This window comes from Acinonyx jubatus, chromosome C1 (assembly GCF_027475565.1).
Source record: "Acinonyx jubatus isolate Ajub_Pintada_27869175 chromosome C1, VMU_Ajub_asm_v1.0, whole genome shotgun sequence".
NCBI classification, from domain to species: domain Eukaryota; kingdom Metazoa; phylum Chordata; class Mammalia; order Carnivora; family Felidae; genus Acinonyx; species Acinonyx jubatus.
Window position 1 is genome coordinate 33,024,591 of NC_069381.1, and position 18,749 is coordinate 33,043,339.

General features: G+C 46.4%; 1 protein-coding gene across 3 annotated transcripts; it reads left to right on the forward strand.

The window, feature by feature from the left end:
- The first annotated feature begins 296 nt into the window (after positions 1–296).
- On the forward strand, positions 297–18,235 carry ERMAP (erythroblast membrane associated protein (Scianna blood group)). Of its 3 annotated transcripts, none has more exons than XM_027059466.2 (12): positions 297–529; positions 5,643–5,732; positions 5,969–6,307; positions 6,583–6,861; positions 8,937–9,053; positions 9,603–9,635; positions 10,649–10,681; positions 12,458–12,478; positions 13,256–13,276; positions 13,375–13,401; positions 13,495–13,521; positions 15,674–18,235. In XM_027059466.2, exons 2-12 carry the CDS (start codon positions 5,648–5,650, stop codon positions 16,396–16,398), a joined length of 1,707 nt encoding a protein of 568 aa, XP_026915267.1. In that variant the 5' UTR covers positions 297–529; positions 5,643–5,647; the 3' UTR covers positions 16,399–18,235. The 3 variants fall into 3 exon arrangements, with proteins under 3 accessions (XP_026915267.1, XP_026915268.1, XP_026915269.1); XM_027059467.2 differs by having other exon boundaries at positions 297–526; XM_027059468.2 differs by lacking the exon at positions 13,495–13,521.
- The last annotated feature ends 514 nt before the right edge of the window (positions 18,236–18,749 follow it).

Below are 18,749 nucleotides of genomic sequence, written 5' to 3' on the forward strand. Positions count from 1 at the left end.
GAAGGTGGTTCATTGGTGGGTGTCTTTGAAACCAATCTTCAATTTTACTCTAATATGGAAAGCAAAGGGCAGCGAGCTTGTGAGAAAGAACGCGACAGGATGGAAATATATGGAAGGGAATCACTCCCTCCGCCTGGGAGGGGAAGGAGGCTTTGGGGCAAAGTTCCCTCGCAGCGGGCAGCACTGGGAGGTTCCCTCGCTTTTAGGGAGCCTCCTTTCTGCTCTGTTCCTTTATCAGGGGCGGACAGGCAGGGTGTGGCTGGTTGGTGTATAGGAGGCAGCTAGAGGGGAGTGTGTGGGGCAGGAGAAGCCCCTGGCTGAGGGCTGAGGGCTGAGGGCTGAGGGCTGAGGCCTGAGGCCCGAGGGCTGAGGGCTGAGAATAAAAGATGAACTCTTCCCAGGCTCACCTCAGCCCTACCTGATGCTCCTGCCTGAAGCCTGATCTCCGTGGATGGACGGAGGGAGCGTTCCCAGCTTGGAGACTCCAGGTCTGCTGGTGAGGGACAAAGGGCCCCTGATTCCAAAGGTGGTGAGTCCTCCCTCTCTCTCCTCTTCATTCTCCTTAGTCCTTTGACTTTTTCGGGATCCTCAAGTTTGTTGGAGAAACTGTCCCCTTTCTCCTTACTCACAAGTACATTTTAGAAGACAAAATGGGGCAAGTGGAGATAAGTATAAAAGGATGAGGGACAAGGGGGCTGGATGGGTTTTGTCTAAAGATTCTCACTGAAAAAAAAAAAAAGACTCTCACTGAAGTAATAGTGTTATCATTATTATTACAGCTGTCATGTATTTAGTCCTTCTTATTAGCCAGGTCCTATGCTCTGTGCATCTAGACCAATCATTTGTAGATTTGAGGAGTCTTCTTAGCCTGCTTGGGGTTGTCAAGGGAACTTCCAGTGCGTGGTTTTTTGTGTTTGTTTGTTTTGTTTTTTCTGATTTAGAAGGTTTTGAAATTAAACTCTTTAAAACTTAAACGTAAAATAAATAAAGAAATAAATAAAACTTAAACGTAAATGGGTGCCCGGGGACAACATATTTCCAACATGTGTAGTAGAAAGAAAATTGTTGCTATGTGAAGAATTTTGCAAACCGTTAAAGAGACAGATGCCCACATAAAAAAATGGGCAAAGTATTTAGATAACTGACAAAGTCCAAATAGTAAGTAATCAAAAAAAAAATAAATTAAAACAAAACACCATTAATTCTTTTAAAAGAGATGCCATTTGGGGTACTTGGATGGCTCAGTCAGTTCAGTGCCCGACTTCAGCTCACGGTTCGTGGGTTTGGACCCCGTGTGGGGCGCTGTGCTGACAGCTCAGAGCCTGAAGCCCGTTTCAGATTCTGTGTCTCCCTCTCTCTCTCTGCCCCTCACGCACTCACACCCTGTCTCTCTGTCTCTCAAAGTATTAATAAAAACATTAACAAATTTTTTACATAAATAAAAAATAAAAGAGATACCATTTTGCTACTCATTAAAATAACAAAGATTCTTTTAAAAACATGAAGCCATGTGATGGCAATCTTGTGGGGAAACAAGCAATTTCCTCACTTAGGTAAATTGATATGACCTTTCTAGAAGGCAATTTGGCAGTGCAAATTAAAAGTCTCTATTTTAAAGATGGGAACCTCAAGGCCTAAGAATTTAAGTGACTTGCTTAAAGTTACAAAGTCAATAGTTAGGGACTAAACCAAGATTAGGGCTCAGACTTCTAACTCTGGCCCTCCAGGTCTTATCTGGTAGCGATGCTTAATACAGCAATGTGTTGGAAAACAACCTAAATATCCTACAATATAGATTTACTTTAAAAATTCTCGAATATCCATGATATCCGTGGCACATAAGTCATTAAAAGAATATTTGATGGTATGGGAAAATGCACATAATGTAGTGGTTAGGGAACATGACAGATATCAGCAGCATATATGGTATGGTCCAATTTTTTAAAAAAAGTTATATACATGCATGGGAAAAAATTTGACGAAATATATCTCTGGGTGGAGAGATTTCAGATGATTTAAAAGTTTTAGGGGCACCTAAGTGGCTCAATCGGTTGAGCATCGACTTTGGCTCAAGTCATGATCTCATGGTTTGTGAGTTCAAGCCCCACATTGGGCTCACTGCTGTCATTGCAGGGTCTGCTTCGGATCCTCTGTCCCCCTCTCTGCCCCTCCCACATTTGCCCTTGCTCTCTCTCTCTCTTGAAAATAACATTAAAAAAAATGTACACTTAAAAAATAAATTTAAAAAATTCACCTATTTTTTTGATAGTTTCCAGATTTTCTACGGGATAGAAAAAGCAATATATTTTATTTAATAAAAACTTTTGAAAAATGGCTGAAATGCCATGGGGCTCTTCTGGATGTGAGCTGGAGCTGGCTGACTGGCAGGTGACTGGCAGGGCAGGAAACACTCATCCCAGAGGGCAAGTGTGAGGGGCTCACAGAGTCTAAGAGAATTTATAGCCACGACCAGGGAAGATAGGAAAGATGGCTTTTAGTTCCTTGAAGTTGGATAAGTACAAAGCAAAAGTTAAAGTTCAGGTATAGGAATGAAAAAATACCTAATTAGATTAACAATGTGTTTGGGGGACCTGCTGTACTATGGGGGGACTCATAGCAGAGGTAGTACCCAGAGAGCCGGTGATGGAGGATTCCCACACACTGTCTGTTCACCCTTTTATACTTTGTCTTTTTCTTCTACCCTGTCCCCCTTCTACCATCTTTTGTTTCTCCTCCCGATCTTACTTAGGTTTCTTCTCCCCATCTGACTTGGAAACGTACATTGAATACCCTGGTTCTCCTTCAGCACTGCTCTGCCCTCTGAAGGCTCTCAAAATTACAATCTGACTAATCCTGCTCTTCGTAATTTTGTAAATGTAGGCATCAAGTTTCCAAATTAAGTTATTTCTAGCAAAGAACTGCAAGACAAACACTCGATATATAATTTTTCCTTTTCATAGTATACTGGAGTTAGAAAAGCTCCATCTATGGGCGCCTGGGTGGCTCAGTCGGCTAAGAAAAGCTCCATCTAATCAAAATCCCTTAATAAGTGAATTTATTTTTTGCTAAATTTAGTTTTGTGTTATGTCCTTTTATTATTTTATTATGCTTTATTAATAAGTTAGGAAATAGAGATGAGAAAAAATTGTCTATATTTCCAACACCTTAATTAATTTTAATGTTTTTAATGTTTATTTATTTTTGAGAGAGACAGAGTGTAAGTGGGGAAGGGGCAGAGAGAGAGGGAGACACAGAATCTGAAGCAGGCTCCAGGCTCTGAGCTGTTAACACAGGGCTTGAACTCACGAACTGTGAGATCATGATCTGAGCCAAAGTTGGATGCTTAACTGACTGAGCCACGCACGTGCCCCACCAACACCTTAATTATCAATATTCATATTTTATAGGACTTCCTCTCAACTCCTTTCTTACGCACTCTTTAGTTATAATCATTGTAAATATGTTATTTTGTATTTTGATTTTAACACATCATTATTAGTTTGAAGCTAATCATTTGAAACACAGGCTTGATGAACCATAATTTGCTTAGTCATTTCCTTATTGATGTACCTATAGATAGTCCAGTTTTTCACTTTTATAAACATACTGCTGAGATCATGTGACCTTTTATATTTAAGATTCTTTTCTTAGAGTAGATTTCCAGAATATTTCTTACTGAATCAAAGGCAAATACATTTCTGTTTTTTAATGTTTTATTTATTTTTGAGAGACAGAGAGAGATAGAGTGTGAGTGGGGGAGGGGCAGAGAGAGAGGGAGACACAGAATCGGAAGCAAGCTCCAGGTTCTGAGCTGTCAGCACAGAGCCCAATGTGGGGCTCGAACTCACGAACTGCAAGATCATGACCTGAGCTGAAGGTGGATGCTTAACCGACTGAGCTATCCAGGCGCCCCCAAGTAACGTTTCTTTACCTCTTGTTCCTTCCCAACTTACAATGAATTCAGCAAATGTAAGTGAATCTCCTATTTTCAAGACAGGAGACTCAGGGCCTAAGAGTTTAAGTGATTTGCTCAAAGTTATAGAGTCACATAGTCAGTTAGGGACCAAGACAAGACAGAAACCAAGGCATCTGACTCCAGCCCTCAGTTCGCTAGGTCTACTAGCTTTTCTTTTACCATTTGGCTTTATTTAGCCTTAGATTCTTGGGAATTTTCCCATTGGCTTACTCTTTGCTCTTCTCAGATGAGATTATGCATGAAAGTCACATCTTTAATAAAAAAAGCTAAGACCTTACATTACACTTGTCACCCTCTACCCAACAACAGAATACACACTTAAAAAAAAAGACACATGAAATATGTGTCTCCTTTGCCTAACTTCTCTATTCAGTTTCTGAGTAGCTGGTAACCTGTGGGAAAGTGGGTGGGATGGGGGGGGGGGGAAAATGTCCTAATTGTCATCCTAACCTCAGTGTGTCCTAGTGCTGTGTTGCCATTTGCAACCCTAGGGGATTAGAGATGGATATTACATGCGTCGTGACTGAAAAACAAAAACAAAGAAACAAAAACAACCCTAAAGCAGTGTGCTGTTTGCCATGAGAGAAACAGAACTGGAAATTTGTTCAAAGCTTAAGTCCATCCTCCATTTTTCCTCCTCCCTTTGATGGCCCCCCCTCCGCCAAGTCTCTTTTTGCTCTATTCCAACACCTTCCGGGACCTGACCTGAGGACTTCTACAAAAACCCTCCTCTTTAGAAAGGATTTGAAATCTTGGGGAGAATTCAAGAGACATTATCTCTTCCCTGGAGTGTTTTTTACCTTTAAACTTCATCCCCGGTTGTGGCATGAAAAGGTTTGGTTCCCGCTAAAGGAATTTCAGGCAGTCGCAAGTAGGTGGGGAGAGTTTTATAGTAGGGAATCCTCTAGGGTGTCCTTTTGGTTAATGCGCAAGGTGCATTTAGTAATAACTAAACTGTGGTTAATGCACAAGGTGATTTAGTAATAACAACTACAGCACTTTTATTGAGCACTTTTTCTGCCGGGCATTTGCGGCAAGTGCTTTCCATGCATTATCTCCTTGCATCTGGGAAGAAGCTCCCCCCTTTATAGATTAAGCACTGGAGGCCCACAGATTTTAAACAATATTCCCAGGGACACGGAGCTAGTACATGAATGGAGCTAAGACTTGAATCCACTGTGCATGGAAGAGCAACTGTGGAAGGGCCAGCAACAGGCCCTTGCCAAGCCTGGCTTGAGACACTAAATGCTAGAAGAAGCCTATATTCTGGTGTGCACCTGGTTAGTTCCGGGTGTAAGTTCTTGTTTCTCCAGACCCCTGCCTATGCCTTCGAAATCACACTCAGTGTCTTAGCCTCCCTGTCACCATGGCCCTCAGTCACGGCTTCCATGCTGAGCACTTACCTCCTCCAATCCTCACAATAATCCTGCAAGGAGGCACAGTTATTATACCCATTTTAAAGATGGAGAAGCAGAGCCTCAGTCACAAGGTTATTCAGAGAAGTTAAGTCACGAGTTTCCACGGAGGTAAGTAGCCAAGCTGGGCTGTGGGATTCCAGAGTGCTTGCTGTGCGTCTCGTGCCTGCGCCCCCACCTCCTCCATTGTCCCCGTTCCCTCATCAAGCTCACCAGCCCTTTCTGGTGTCTCCCTGTGTCTGTCCTCCTAGTTCGGATGGAGATGGCAGGCTCCTCGGGCGCCTGGCTCTCCGGCTGCCTCGTGGCACTCGTGTTCCTCTGCCTGCCCACGCGTGTGTCAGGTAGGAGTTTGTGAACCTCTTCCCGTGTCCGGGACGTCTGCGAAGGAGACTCAAGCGCAAGGGGGCCTTATTTCTTCTCGCGTTCACTTCTTCCCCCCCCCCCCGCCCCCCCAGTCCTCTCCCAGGCCCTTCCCAGGCCCTGCCCTTCCCCAAGACGTCCCCTTCGTCCCTGGCACAGCTCCTGCGCTCCCATCCCTCCCAGACGCCCTTGTCCCTTTTTTGTCCGCACCGCACAGGGGACACCGGCAACTTCCACCTGGCCCCGCTAGGGGGCACAGCCGAGCTGCCCTGCCCGCTCGCCCTGTGGCCGGTCACCGTGCCCACCGCGGTGACGTGGCTGCGGTCCCCACACCCGGACCGCTCCCAGGCGGTGCACGTGTTCCGGGACGGGAAAGACCGGGAGGAAGGCGTGATGCCGGAGTACAAGGGGCGAACGGCCATGCGGAGGGACGCCCGAGAGGGGAGCGTCAGCCTGGAGATCCGCCAGGTCCGGCTGGAGGACCGAGGGCAGTACCGATGCCAGGTCCAGATCGGAAACCTGACTCGAGAGGGCACCGTGACCCTGCAGGTGGCTGGTTAGTCATTGTCCAAGGGGGACTGAGGTGCCCCCAAGATCTGAATCGTGGGGTGCAGTTACCCTAGGGGCGGATTGGAGAAGGTATGAGGATGAAGCCAGAGACTGTCTCACCCCGTGGGGAGGAGGATGAAGGTGGGGAGAGGGTGGGCATGCACGTGCCGTGAGCAGCCCCTGCTGCCCCCCACCCCGGAGACCGTGGGGGGGGGGGGGGAGGGCTCCCGCAGGGACCGCGCCCCGACGGCCAGGCGTCTCTGTTCCCTGTCCCCCTCGCAGTTGTAGGCTCCGACCCTTACATCCACGTGAAGGGCTACGACGCTGGATGGATCCAGCTGGTGTGCAGGTCGGCGGGATGGTTTCCAAAGCCTTGGGCCGAGTGGAGAGACCCTCAGGGCAGGGTGCTTCTATCGCTGTCGGAGGCCCATTCCCTGGAAGCTGGGCTCTTCCGGACAGCGGTGTCCAGCAGAGTCAGGGACAGCACGCTGGGGAACGTGTCCTGCACCTTCCGCAACTTGGCCCTTGGCCAAGAGAAGACGGCAGCCATGGTCATAGCAGGTAAAAGCTGGGGCCGTAAATGGGCTTGAAGCCCCTGGTGAAAACTCCTACCTTAGTGGAAACCTTATAAAGAATTTTCACATTTTTTTAAATTCTAAGAGTAACACATGTTTGCAGTAGAAAACTTGAAAAAAAAACGAGGAACATTTTAAAGAAACCAACAAATGGCCTATAATGTCAGAAATTAGAACTGCTGCTAACATTAAAAGCAATTATATATTTTGAGAGAGAGAGAGCACAAGCAGGGGGAGGGGGTGAGGGAGAGGAGAGAGAGAAACCCAAGCAGGCTCCATGCTGTCAGCACAGAGCCCGATGTGGGGCTGGATTCCAGGAACCATGAGATCATGACCTGAGCAGAAATCAAGAGCCCAACGCTTAAGGGACTGAGCCACCCCAGGGGCCCTGGGGCATTTCTTTCAAGACTGTCTTGTGTGCGTGTATCTCTGAGTGCCTATGTCTTTGCACGTATGTAATTTTCTACCTGGTGTCTTCTTCCTTTCCACTTCTAATGTCATGAGCATTTTCCGCCCATGTCCTTCAGTAGTTCTCTGCTACGTGATCTTTAAGGGCTACATAGTACTTCATTGTGTGGTTATAGCTGAATAAAATTAATCGAAGCCCTATTTCTGGACATCTGGATGGTTTCTAATTTTTTCTCCTATTATAATGAGTGGTGCAGTGGACACCTTTGCACAAATTTTGGCAAGTGACTTTGATTATTTTCTTAGAATGTGTTTCTAGAAGTAGAATTGAGGGGTTAAAGGGGTATGAACCTTTTAAAGATCCTTGAGACATGGAGGCCATGTGGCAGAGCAGAGTGGTTTTAGAGCCCAGAAAGATAGACTGTGGCCTGGGGTCCCGAGTAAGCAAGGGTCATGACCTCTGCCCCCTCCCTTCTCTTACTACTGCTACTGCCTCTCACTGAGTGCTAAGTGCTTTACCTGCCTATCCCTTTCTTTATTTAAACAAAAATTTTTAATGTTTATTTATTTTTGAGAGAATGAGAGAGAGAGAGACGGATCTGGGGAGGGGCAGAAAGAGAGGGAGACACAGAATCTGAAGCAGGCTCCAGGCTGAGTTGTCAGCACAAAGCCCAGTGCAGGGCTCAAACTCACAAACTGCAAGATCATGACCTGATCCGAAGTCGGAGGCTTAACCGACTGAGCCACCCAGATGCCCCTATTTATTTATTGTTTAATTTTTTTAAGTTTATTTATTTTGAGAGAGAGAGAGAGAGCAAGAGAGCAGGGGAGGGGCAGAGAGAGAGGGAGAGAAATAATACCAAGCAGGCTCTGCCCTGTCAGCACAGAGCTCGATGCAGAGCTGGAACTCAGGAACCGTGAGATCATGACCTAGCCAAAACCAAGAGTCAAATGCTTAACTGACTGAGCCACCCAGGTGCCCCATGATCCTTTTAAATCTCCCAACAACCCAGTGGAACAAGGATTATTATCATCTCTATTTTACAGATGGTAAGCCAGGCTTGGGGAGGCTCAGTCTCTCGCTCAGGGTCACATAATGTTGAGTGAGGTCTCGCATCCAGCCTAGGCTCTCCACCACTTGTCACGGAGCCTCTTCTGCTCTTTTTTTCTTCTTTCCTTTCTCCTTTCTTCCTGGCTAGGCTTTAGTCTACTGCTGTAGCACCCCAGAATCTGTTCTGCCCCTGCTGCTAGGGCTCAGGGCAAAGATGTCACTGACTGTTGTTTCACTTGACAAGGAGGCAGGTGGGTACTCATGAGAAGAGTGGAGGTGGCCCCTGAGGAAGTACCTTCTATCCTCCAAAGTCCCCAGATAATGGTTTCATATAAGGCAGCACGAGGTTGTGGTTGAAAGGCTGAGTTTAACCCACTGTCTTTGGGCGGAAGCATCAACACCACTCCTAAGAGTCGAGCATCTCACTTTAAAGTTGTCCCCGGGTCATCCAGGGTTGGAGTTACTGAGAGAAGCAAAGACACTCACCTGTCTTGGCCGGAGGTCTCTCCCTAAACTTGATGGAGACGGTTGGGATGTGCCTGAGCCGCCTGCCATCTGAAGTGGGGCCTTTTGAGGGTGGTCATTGGCGGTTTCTGTTTCAGCCCCATCTCCAGGGAAGATCTCCTCCTCAGCAATGGCTCTTGCTGTGATCCTGCCTTTCCTGGGGCTTCTCATCATGGCAGGCGTTTGCCTCATTTGGAAGCAAAAAAGATCCAAAGGTAACTAAGTGGTAAGGGAGTCCCAGCCGAGACTGAGAAGTGGGACTGAGGCTTCTCTAGAAAATGGCCGGGAGGAAGTAGATGTGGACATGAGTTTTCCCTAGGTTGCAGACCCTGCAAGCTGGCTGAGAGCAAACTGGTAGAGCCATGCTGGGGGACTCACATTGCAGAAAGGGTCAAAGAAACTGCAGAAAACTCCTGGGCAGAGCTGTGAATTCTCATCTTCTGATAAATTAAGAAAATACTGATCATGCCAGTCTTCTAATTAATGAAGAAATGCAGTGCTATCCATTAAATAAAACCCCTGTGAATGTGGTTGAATTTCATAGGATCTCGGGGTCACAAAGGATCCTGAAAGTCATATAAGCCAACACTCCTTTCCCCATCTGATGGTTTGAAGATCCTCTAATCCTTTCAAATAGTCTAACACCCACAGGGACGAGGAGCAAAGTCCTACTCAGGCACCTTGCGTGGGCCATCTTTGGACAACCCTGCCTACTAGAAAAAGTCCTTCCTTTAACTGAGCTGACACATCTTTCTTTCTTCCAGAGAATCTTCTCTATGAACAGGTGGTGGAGGTAGGTAAGTGTCTTGAGCTTGGTGGGGATGTTACTGTGTTTTATTGGTTTTGTGCTCCCAATGACCACTGATTTAAATTGTGCACCTGAAAGTCCCAACATCTGATGTCCTGGTGGCAGGGGTGGTGGGGGTCTATACCTGCCATTTCCAGTTTTTGCAGACTCTTACTTGTCACAGCTTGCCTTCCAGTATGTTTGGTGGTTTTTGTATGTGAACTCATTCCTTGGTCTTGCTCTCCACTCCTGTGGGAGTCATGTAGATCTAACGTGGGGGAAGCTTTTATTCGTTCAACAATTAGTAATTGTCTCCGAAGCACCCCAGACCATACTGGAGGCTGGGGACACAATGGCGAGTAAAAACACACACAGTCTGTGCCTTCTTGGGGCGTTCAGTCTAATCAAGGAAGCATATGTGAATTAAATGATTATACAAACAAATTGTGCACAGATGCCACAAGAGGGAGTTCTAAGGGTTGTAAAGACTGTAACCAGGAGGAACCAACCAAGCTTCAGGGACAGGAGAGGGGGGCCCTGAGGAAGTGATGTGTGATCTGGAAGACAGGCGGTCTGGAGGGAAGAGGGAATAGAAAACTATGTGCAGCAGAAGGAACAGCATGTGAAAGAAACACAGTGTGGAAATGAGGCCAAAGATGACAGCGGATGAGGCTGTGGACTTGGCAGGGGTCAGCCCAGGTGACGCCCTGTAGATCACATGAAGGGTTTTGGTCTTTCCTATCAGAGCAGTGGTAAAGCAGTGAACCGGGCAATCTTGGCCAGAATTGTGCTTCGAGAAGCTCTCTCCGGCTGCAGTGTTGAGAAAGGACCAGATGGAGCAATGGGACAAGATGTGGGGGCAGGTTGGGGGGCACCACTTCTGTCATCCAGATGAGAGATGGTGAGGGCCTGGGTCAGGGAGGTGGAGGTGGAGATAGGGAGGTTCAAGAGCAGGTGAACTCAATAGGCATCGGGGACCTTCAGAGTAACAGCACAGAATCTCATTTACTTTTCTTTCTCTAGAAAATCTTCTCTCAGACCACGCAAAAGAAAAAGGTAATTATATGTGTAGAATAAAGAGTAGGGAACAAATAACAAAGAATATATTCTTTCTATTTCTACATGAATGCTGACAGTCTATGATACATACTTTATACACACACACACACACACACACACACATTTTCCATTAATATTATTGGAATTCACTTTCCAATATCAAGGGCTTATAGGGCCGGTGGCCATGGTGAGGGGGTGCACTTGATCAGCATTCACGGGTCTGGATTGGCCTGAGGTCCCTTCACCAGCCTTTCTGTCAATCACTGAAAAAGAAGGTCTGTTTACTATTTAGAAAGGTGTTATTATGGTCATGTGGGGTGTATGAAAAATCTGAGGAATCCATACAACTTTTGCACCGAGAGAGGCGGTATCATACGATGGGAGGGTCACGGGCTCTGGAGTCAGCGACTGGGTCAGTGATACCTGGCTCAGATCACTGCTCTGCCGCTTACTGGCCTTAGACAAGGCACTTAACTGCTCTGAGCTTCAGTTTTCTCATCTGTAAAATGGGGACAGCAAGTCCCCTCACCTGATTGTTTTCAGGACTCAACTAGACAAAACTTGTTATTACAAAGCCTGGTACTCCTTTTTCTTCCTGCCATTTCATCTTCATTAATCGAGTGTCTGCTGTAAGCCACTGAGCATAAAAGTTAGACACTCAGGACACAAACAAACAGGGGCTATGCCCTTAAGGTCTTGCTGGGAAGACAAGTCACTGGACCAGAAATGGCTCAATGTGCACCGATTTCAGCATCTCCTCTCCTCCCTGCTTACATCTCCTCCAAGGTGATGGAAGTGTGGGTGCGTGCACAACTCAGGGATGCTATGGCTGCTCTGTTCAAGAGTGGAAGGAACGGTGGTGTAGTGGGGCTGACCTCTGATTGGGAGCCAGACAGATGTGGGTTGGAATCCTGCCTCCTTGGCCACTTACTAGCCTGGTCACCTGGGCAAATTTCCACCTCCCTCTGAGCCTCAGACAACTACTCTATAAAATGGGGATACTAATTGTATGCACCTCACATGGTGGAGGGGGTTCAGTGCCCACCTCGTTATGAGAACAGGACACAATAAATGGAGACTGTTAGTAGCGGGAATAGTAAAAATCAACCATAAGCTCCTTGGGGGCTGTATCGTATTCGGTTTCACTGCCCAAGTGCCTAATGCCTAACACATGCCCCGCCCTTAGCACAGGGCCTGGCAGTGAACTCGAACGTGTAACTTTAGTTGTCTGGCAAGGCCAGTGCTAGGAGAAAATGTGGGCTGGATGGCGCCTCCAGAAAAGCCACAAGCACAGTAGTCTCAGGAGCGTAGAGTTTATGTCCCGAGACCTGGGATCTCCAAATTTACCAATCTCTCTGTAGTTCTTCAGGGGAGTTACTGTCGAGAACAATACGAGCCAACAAGCCAATGCTATAGCCCTCCTGCTGGACACCATAGCTATTACAAACAGTAGGTTATAGAAGGAGAGCAAGGGACACACCCGTGTACACACAGTCACAAACGTACAGAAACAGACAGAAAGAGAAAAGGAGCCGGGCAAAAAGGGAAGAGAAGGGAGAAACCGAAGTTCTGGGCAGCCTGGGTCACTGGGGAAAGTGGCACTGCCAGGTTCACGGGTCTGAGCTTTGAGAGATGTGACTGGATTAAGGGCCGACAGGATGGTCATCGCCCCCTTCACTGTAGGGGACGGAGCCATGAGCCTTCCCGCGTGCGTCCCAGGGATAAAGTGGCCACATGTGTTCACTTGTGCCTTTTTCTGTTTGTTTGTTTTAGGAAGGCTCCATAAAGTGCTCAGTAAGTTCCGCTCCTCACCTGTGGCGCAAACCTCCTTCTGCTGACATCTTTGCTTTAGGATGAGTGTTTCAGTTTCACTCGTTGGGGCAGAAGAGGGGGGCAAGGGTACTTGAGGCCCTGGGGGCTGGGGATATACTGGCTCCCACAGCCCTCTTTTCTCAACTATTCCCTGTTCCTCTTTCCCGAATAACTGTTATCTGGTCTCTATGCGGGAACCGTTTTACCGGGAAGAGCTGTACCTCCCAAAGGGGAAGCCGCCTGGAAGACCCCCTTTGATCACCTAGGGGGGACATTCCCTTAGGTGGGATCCAAAGCATGTGCATCCTCTTTAAAGTGAATGTGTGGAGAAGTGGGTCTCCCCCACTTCACGAACGAGAACCTCTTTATAACAAAAAAGCCTTCAGGCACGTGACATGTCTATTTTATTTTACACTGAGGAAACATACAGAAGAAAATCTAGTGGAAATTCGGTGGTAGTTTCAAGTGAACTGATATTTTAGGCTTCTCCCGCAACATCTACAAATGTTGATGTTGTCGTGACCTGTGTGTAGAAGATGTGTTATTACTTGGTCTGCCGGGAAGTTGTGGGGGCCGCAGGAATTTGGTGACCCTCTGCGGTGTCTCTGGGGCGCGCTGCTCTTGCCGGCCCTGTCACCGGGGAAGCTCAGGGCATTGCTCCCCAGGATCTCATGTGGGGGTGTGGTTGGGATGGGACCGCAGCATTCTGGGCAGGTCGACGCCCTTATTCTGATTGGTCCAACTGTGTTTCTTCTTTAGAGACCCTCCGGAATGAACTGAGTAAGTGTCCCACGTGCTTATAACTCCTGTATCACCTTGTCTCCTGTGGATTCTGTGTTTCCAGTGATAGCTCACCCCCTGGTTTCTTCTTTTATTAGAGTTGAAGAGAGCTGCAGCGAACTCAGGTGAGGTACACTTTCCCTGCATTTGACCCCCAAGCCCCAAGACTTCCCCGTTTCTCTGTCCTTAAACTCAGGCATCCCCTTTACATCTTCCAGGCTGGAGGAGGGCCCGGCTGCACTTTGGTAAGTCACACCAGCCAAATCATCCACATTTCAGAGCCCATTACTCAGGTCCTGAGGAATTCAGACTGTCATTTAGAACTTTGTAAAAATCAAACCTGATTATCTGCTTATCAGTTTTGAAAAATCTTTGTGATTTTGGGGTTCACATTTAGAGTTAGGAAGTCTCCCCTCTTTGTTTTGATCTTCCTATGAGTTCTCTATGAGTTTTGAGATTTATCTTAGGTTTGTTGGTTATTCACATTTCATCTTTGTGACTTGTCTGCTCCTGTCCTGTTCTGGCTACTTTTTTTTTTTTTTTTAATGCTTATTTATTTTGAGAAAGAGAGACAGAGTGCCAGTGGGGAAGGGGCAGAGAGAGAGGGAGACACAGAATCCGAAGCAGGCTCCAGGCTCTGAGCTTTCAGCACAGATCCCAGAATGGGGCTCGAACTCATGAATCATGAGATCGTGACCTGAGCCGAAGTCGGACGCTTAACCGAATGAGCCCCCCAGGCGCCCCTGTTCTGCCTACTTTTTGATTTGTGAGGATATTATTTCTATATAAAGCATACTAGTTCTTTGTCATGTTTTTCACAAATTATTTTTCTTTTATTTTTCTGACATTTTCTATGTCAGACTTTCTGACTTTTATTTTTCTGACATTTTCTATTTTTCTGACATTTTCATTTTACTTTCCCTATAATATTATTTTTTTATGTATGAACATTTTGTTTTTTATGGAGTCAAATTTATTCATCTTTTCCTGTATTGTCTCTTCCATGCTTTCAAGATGGGGAGGTCCTTCCTATCCCACAGCTGGGCCAACAGCCAGTGCTCTTGTCTCTTTCCACACCCCTACCACATCCTTCTTTCTCTGATGATCAGTTTTCTTGGGACGTGGTGATTGAGACTCTCAGAGAAGTGAATGGGTGACGCAGAAGCTCCAACAACGCGGACTACACAAAAGTTTCGCAGGCTCATCCTAAAAGATTTGCACATCTCTTTTCATTTTATTCCGAAATAGCTTGCGATCTGTTGCTGCTGTTTTAACGAGACCTGTTATTTTCACTGCTTTGTAGTCCGTATCAGTTTTCCAGCTGCTCATCCCCCTTCTATCCACATGTCTTCCTTCAGGCAGGTCTAATAGAATCGGTGAGTTGGCACTTAAGAGAACATCAGGTCACCTTGGTTGGCACTCCAGGAGCTCACAAACTCTTCTGACATTCGAGGTCCGGCTTCCTCCCACCACCTTGACTGAGTACAGATTTCACGGATTTACTCTCCAAGAAGAGCCTGTTTTCTGTACTTGGTGAAGGAGAGAGGCTCACTGTGACCCTTATAATCCACAATTTTAAGGAAGAATCCTTTTGAATCCTTTTCTCTATACTAACATTTAGCTATAGTAATTATAAGCAATAATTTTATTTTTTTTTAATGTTTACTTATTTTTGAGAGACAGAGGGAGACAGATGATGAGCAGGGGAGGGGAAGAGAGAGAGGGAGACACAGAATCTGAAGCAGGCTCTGGGCTCTGAGCTGGCAGCACAGAGCCCGATGTGGGGCTTGAACCCACGAACTGTGAGATCATGACCTGAGACAAAGTCAGATGCTTAACCGACAGAGCCACCCAGGTGCCCCATTTTAGCTACCAAAATGAGCATCACACCCTCACTGTGTGAACTTGGCACTATCTCCTGCATTAGTTCCTCAAATCTGTACAACAGCCCTACTCCCATTTTACAGAGGAAGCAACTAAAGTTGGGAGATAAACAACAAGCCCAAGATCACATAACCAGCGAGTGGCAGAGCTGGGACATCCTAGCTGGCTACTGGATCTAACATCAAAGCCCATGTTTATTATCATACATTAGATTCCTTTGGAACATCGAAGACAAAGGCAGTATTTCCTAAGGATTAAGGCAGCTTCACAGATGATGAAATACTTTTTCCTCTTTTACGTAATACACCGCCAACAGACCTGGGGGACTGGAAGACAGTTTTCTTTGGTTCTAGTACTTATAGGGGAGGGAGAACCATGGACTCAAATAGACCAATGACAGTGGTCACAGCCTAGGGATTATCTTTCCCTCCAAAGCTACCCAAAGATCCCAAAGATCTCAGGGGATCTGAGACCTTGTCTTCCCCAGCCTCACCTGTCGGTGACTCTCTGCAGTGGCAGTGACCCTGGACCCGGACACAGCACATCCCAAACTCATGCTGTCTGAGGACCGGAGACGTGTGAAACTTGGAGAAAGAAAGCAGCCTGTGCCTGACGGCCCCCAGAGATTTGACTTTGTTGTCAGCGTCCTGGGAGCTGAGTACTTCACGGCGGGCTGTCACTACTGGGAGGTGTTCGTGGGAGACAAGACCAAATGGGCCCTGGGGGTGTGTAGCGAGTCCGTGGGCAGGAAGGGCAAGGTCACCGCCACGCCGGCCAATGGACACTGGCTTGTAAGACAGAGTAGTGAGAAGAAGTATGAAGCTCTCACATCCCCGCAGACCATCCTGCGCCTGAAACAGCCGCCACGGTGTGTGGGGGTTTTCCTAGACTATGAAGCTGGAGTCATTTCCTTCTACAATGTGACCAGCAGATCCCACATTTTTACTTTCACCCACAGTTTCTCTGGCCCCCTTCGCCCTTTCTTCGAGCCTTGCCTTCATGATGGAGGGAAAAATACAGCGCCTCTAATCATTTGCTCGGAACTCCAGAAATCAGAGCCATCAACTGTCCCCAAGCCAGAAGAAAAAGGCCAGGCTAATGGAGATGTGGCCATGAAGGTGGACCCTTCCTTACTCCCCCCTCAAGCACCGGAGCCTTCCCCACTCAGGGATATGATCCTGCCCTGGCCTTCTGACATTGGCCCTGCCCTTCAGGGGCTCAAAGTTCCTTCTTTTTAGGGCTGTGCCTCATTATCTGCCCCCCTGAAGGTCCGGCACCGGGCCCTGCATTTTAGGCTCCTGGCCCAACACCTGATTCTGAAACATCTCATCTCCTTTCCCCAAATCTAAACCTTGTGATTTCTGTTCAAATCACCTTCCTCCCAGGGCTCAGTTCTAAACTCTGTCATCCTTCTGGGGACTTAAAGTTCCCACTGCCCTGGAAGAATTCTTGAAAACCAGACGAACAATCACATTAAGTTTAGGTGGTGATGGTGAATGTGTGTCACCAAGATACAGGTGTTCTCTACTCGAGGGGCTATTTATAGAGGAACTTCACTCTACTTCAGCTTGCTCTTGACCTCTTAGTCATGAAGTTATGGTGCCCAGTCCCTGACTTTTCTCTGATCCCCTCCAGAATGGCGTTTCTTCTTTTCTCAGGGCAGGCCTCTAGCTCCCAAAGTCAGCTTTTTAAAAGTAAACATTTTTTGGGTCACACACTCTTCCTTCTTTCTTCTGGAACAGGGGGTAGGTCAGCTAGAGGGGTAAAACAGGCCATCCTTTCTTTTCTATTTCCTTGATGCTTTTTTGCAGCATAGTGTCCTGACATCCAGAGCTAATGTACATGTTTTCAAAGCTAACTTACCTATTGATGATAACCAGGTATAAGAATTTTAAATGAGGTAGCTATAACTCCAAAAGACTGCAGAGTACAATCACGGAGCTGGGACACACAGCCTCAAACACAGCAGCCCAGCTGTGTGTGTGACCTTGAAGAAACAGCCATGGATGAGTTCGTCTGTTACCCTGGCCCTTTTGAATCTCCTCCCGGGATTTAGAGAGGCCCAGCCAGAAAAACGGTAGTTTTAACCACAAAGGTAGAGGTATTTTTTTTCCTATAAGACCATCATTCTGGTAGACTTGACTCCTTGTGTGGCAAACAGCTTCTTAGGTCAGAGAGTATTGATTTCAAATAGGAAGTCGGTAGACCATGTGTGAGGATAAAATAATGAGCCTCATTTTTTGGTGTGGATTGCAGAAAGAAGCCTATTCACTTTCAAGTCACTCCACAAAGGTGATCTGGTCTCTTTGTGGAGGTACTGGCTATCAGTTTGCAGATGAGCACACAGTTCTACCCAACAGAAACTAGATCTTTCTGTCAGAAGTTCTCTCTGTTGGTGCTTATAATAGTTAGGGTCCTCCAGAGAAAAATGTATTTGTGTTATATTTACATGTATAAAGAGATTTATTCCAAGGAATTGTCTCATATGATTATGGAGGCTGGCAGTTCCCAAGATCTATCTGCAGGGTTAGTCAGCAAGTCAGAGACCCAGGGGAGCCAATGGTGTAGTTCCAGTTTCAAGGCTGACAGGCCTGAGACCCAGGAAGAACCAATATTTCCATTTGAGTCCGAAAGTAGGAAAAAAGTGGATGTTCCAGGCTGAAGACTGTCAGGCCAGAAGAATTCTCTCTTACTAGGAGAGGGTCAGCTTTTTGGTTCTATTCAGGCCTTCAACTGATTGGATGGGGCAGGCCCACATTAGGGACAGCACTCTGCTTCACTCACTCTACCAATTTAAATGTTAATCTCATCCGAAAACCCCCTTACAGAAACAGAATAATGTTTGACCAAATATATGGGCACCCTGTAGCCTGGTCAAGTTGATATATAAAGTTAACTATCACAGTGCATGGGTGAAATTTTCTGTTTGCTTTTGTACATGAACGAGAAGTTGTGGGGAAAGGCTTTGGACTGGTAACAGACAAGCACATTATGGGATTGGTTTTTGAACAACCTTGAATTCACCCAAGCAAGCTTTAACCACAGTTAGAAATAAAGCCACAGTTTTATTTCTGATCTGCCTTCTCACTATTTTATTTATATCAATTTATAAGCAATAGTGTGTGTGTAGGATTTATATTTCACTCACTCATATTCAGTTTCAAACATACTTTCCTGAATATCGTAATCTAATTCCCATTGTTCACACTGGCTGCACCCAAGAGAATTTACCAGCCGGAAGAGAACTGACATTGTGGAAGCAGAAGCTTTAACTCATTTAATCCTTAGAACAATTCTGCCAGGGATTTTATGGGGGAGGAAAATGGTGCTCCAAATGGCTAGGCAGTAGAACTGGTATTATAAATGTAGATTATCTAGCTCTGAAGACAAGAAATACCGTGCAGATATGAGAATATTGGATTAGGCTTTTTTTTTTTAAGTAAAACTTGGAAAAAAAAATCCTAATCCTGGATACCTTAGAAGTTGTATTGTGTCGGATTGAGGAATGCCAGGTTTATCTATGTAGGACCGAGAAAAAAAAATCCCTGTGCAGGAGCGTTGGGAGACCCAGAGGCAGCTCCTTGCACAG

Coding starts and splice junctions, on each gene's coding strand:
- ERMAP (XM_027059466.2), top strand. CDS start 5,648: ATGGAGATGGCAGGCTCCTCGGGCGCCTGGCTCTCCGGCTGCCTCGTG. Junction 6,308..6,582: donor CGTGACCCTGCAGGTGGCTG/GTTAGTCATTGT, acceptor TCCCCCTCGCAG/TTGTAGGCTCCGACCCTTAC. Junction 9,636..10,648: donor TGAACAGGTGGTGGAGGTAG/GTAAGTGTCTTG, acceptor TTCTTTCTCTAG/AAAATCTTCTCTCAGACCAC.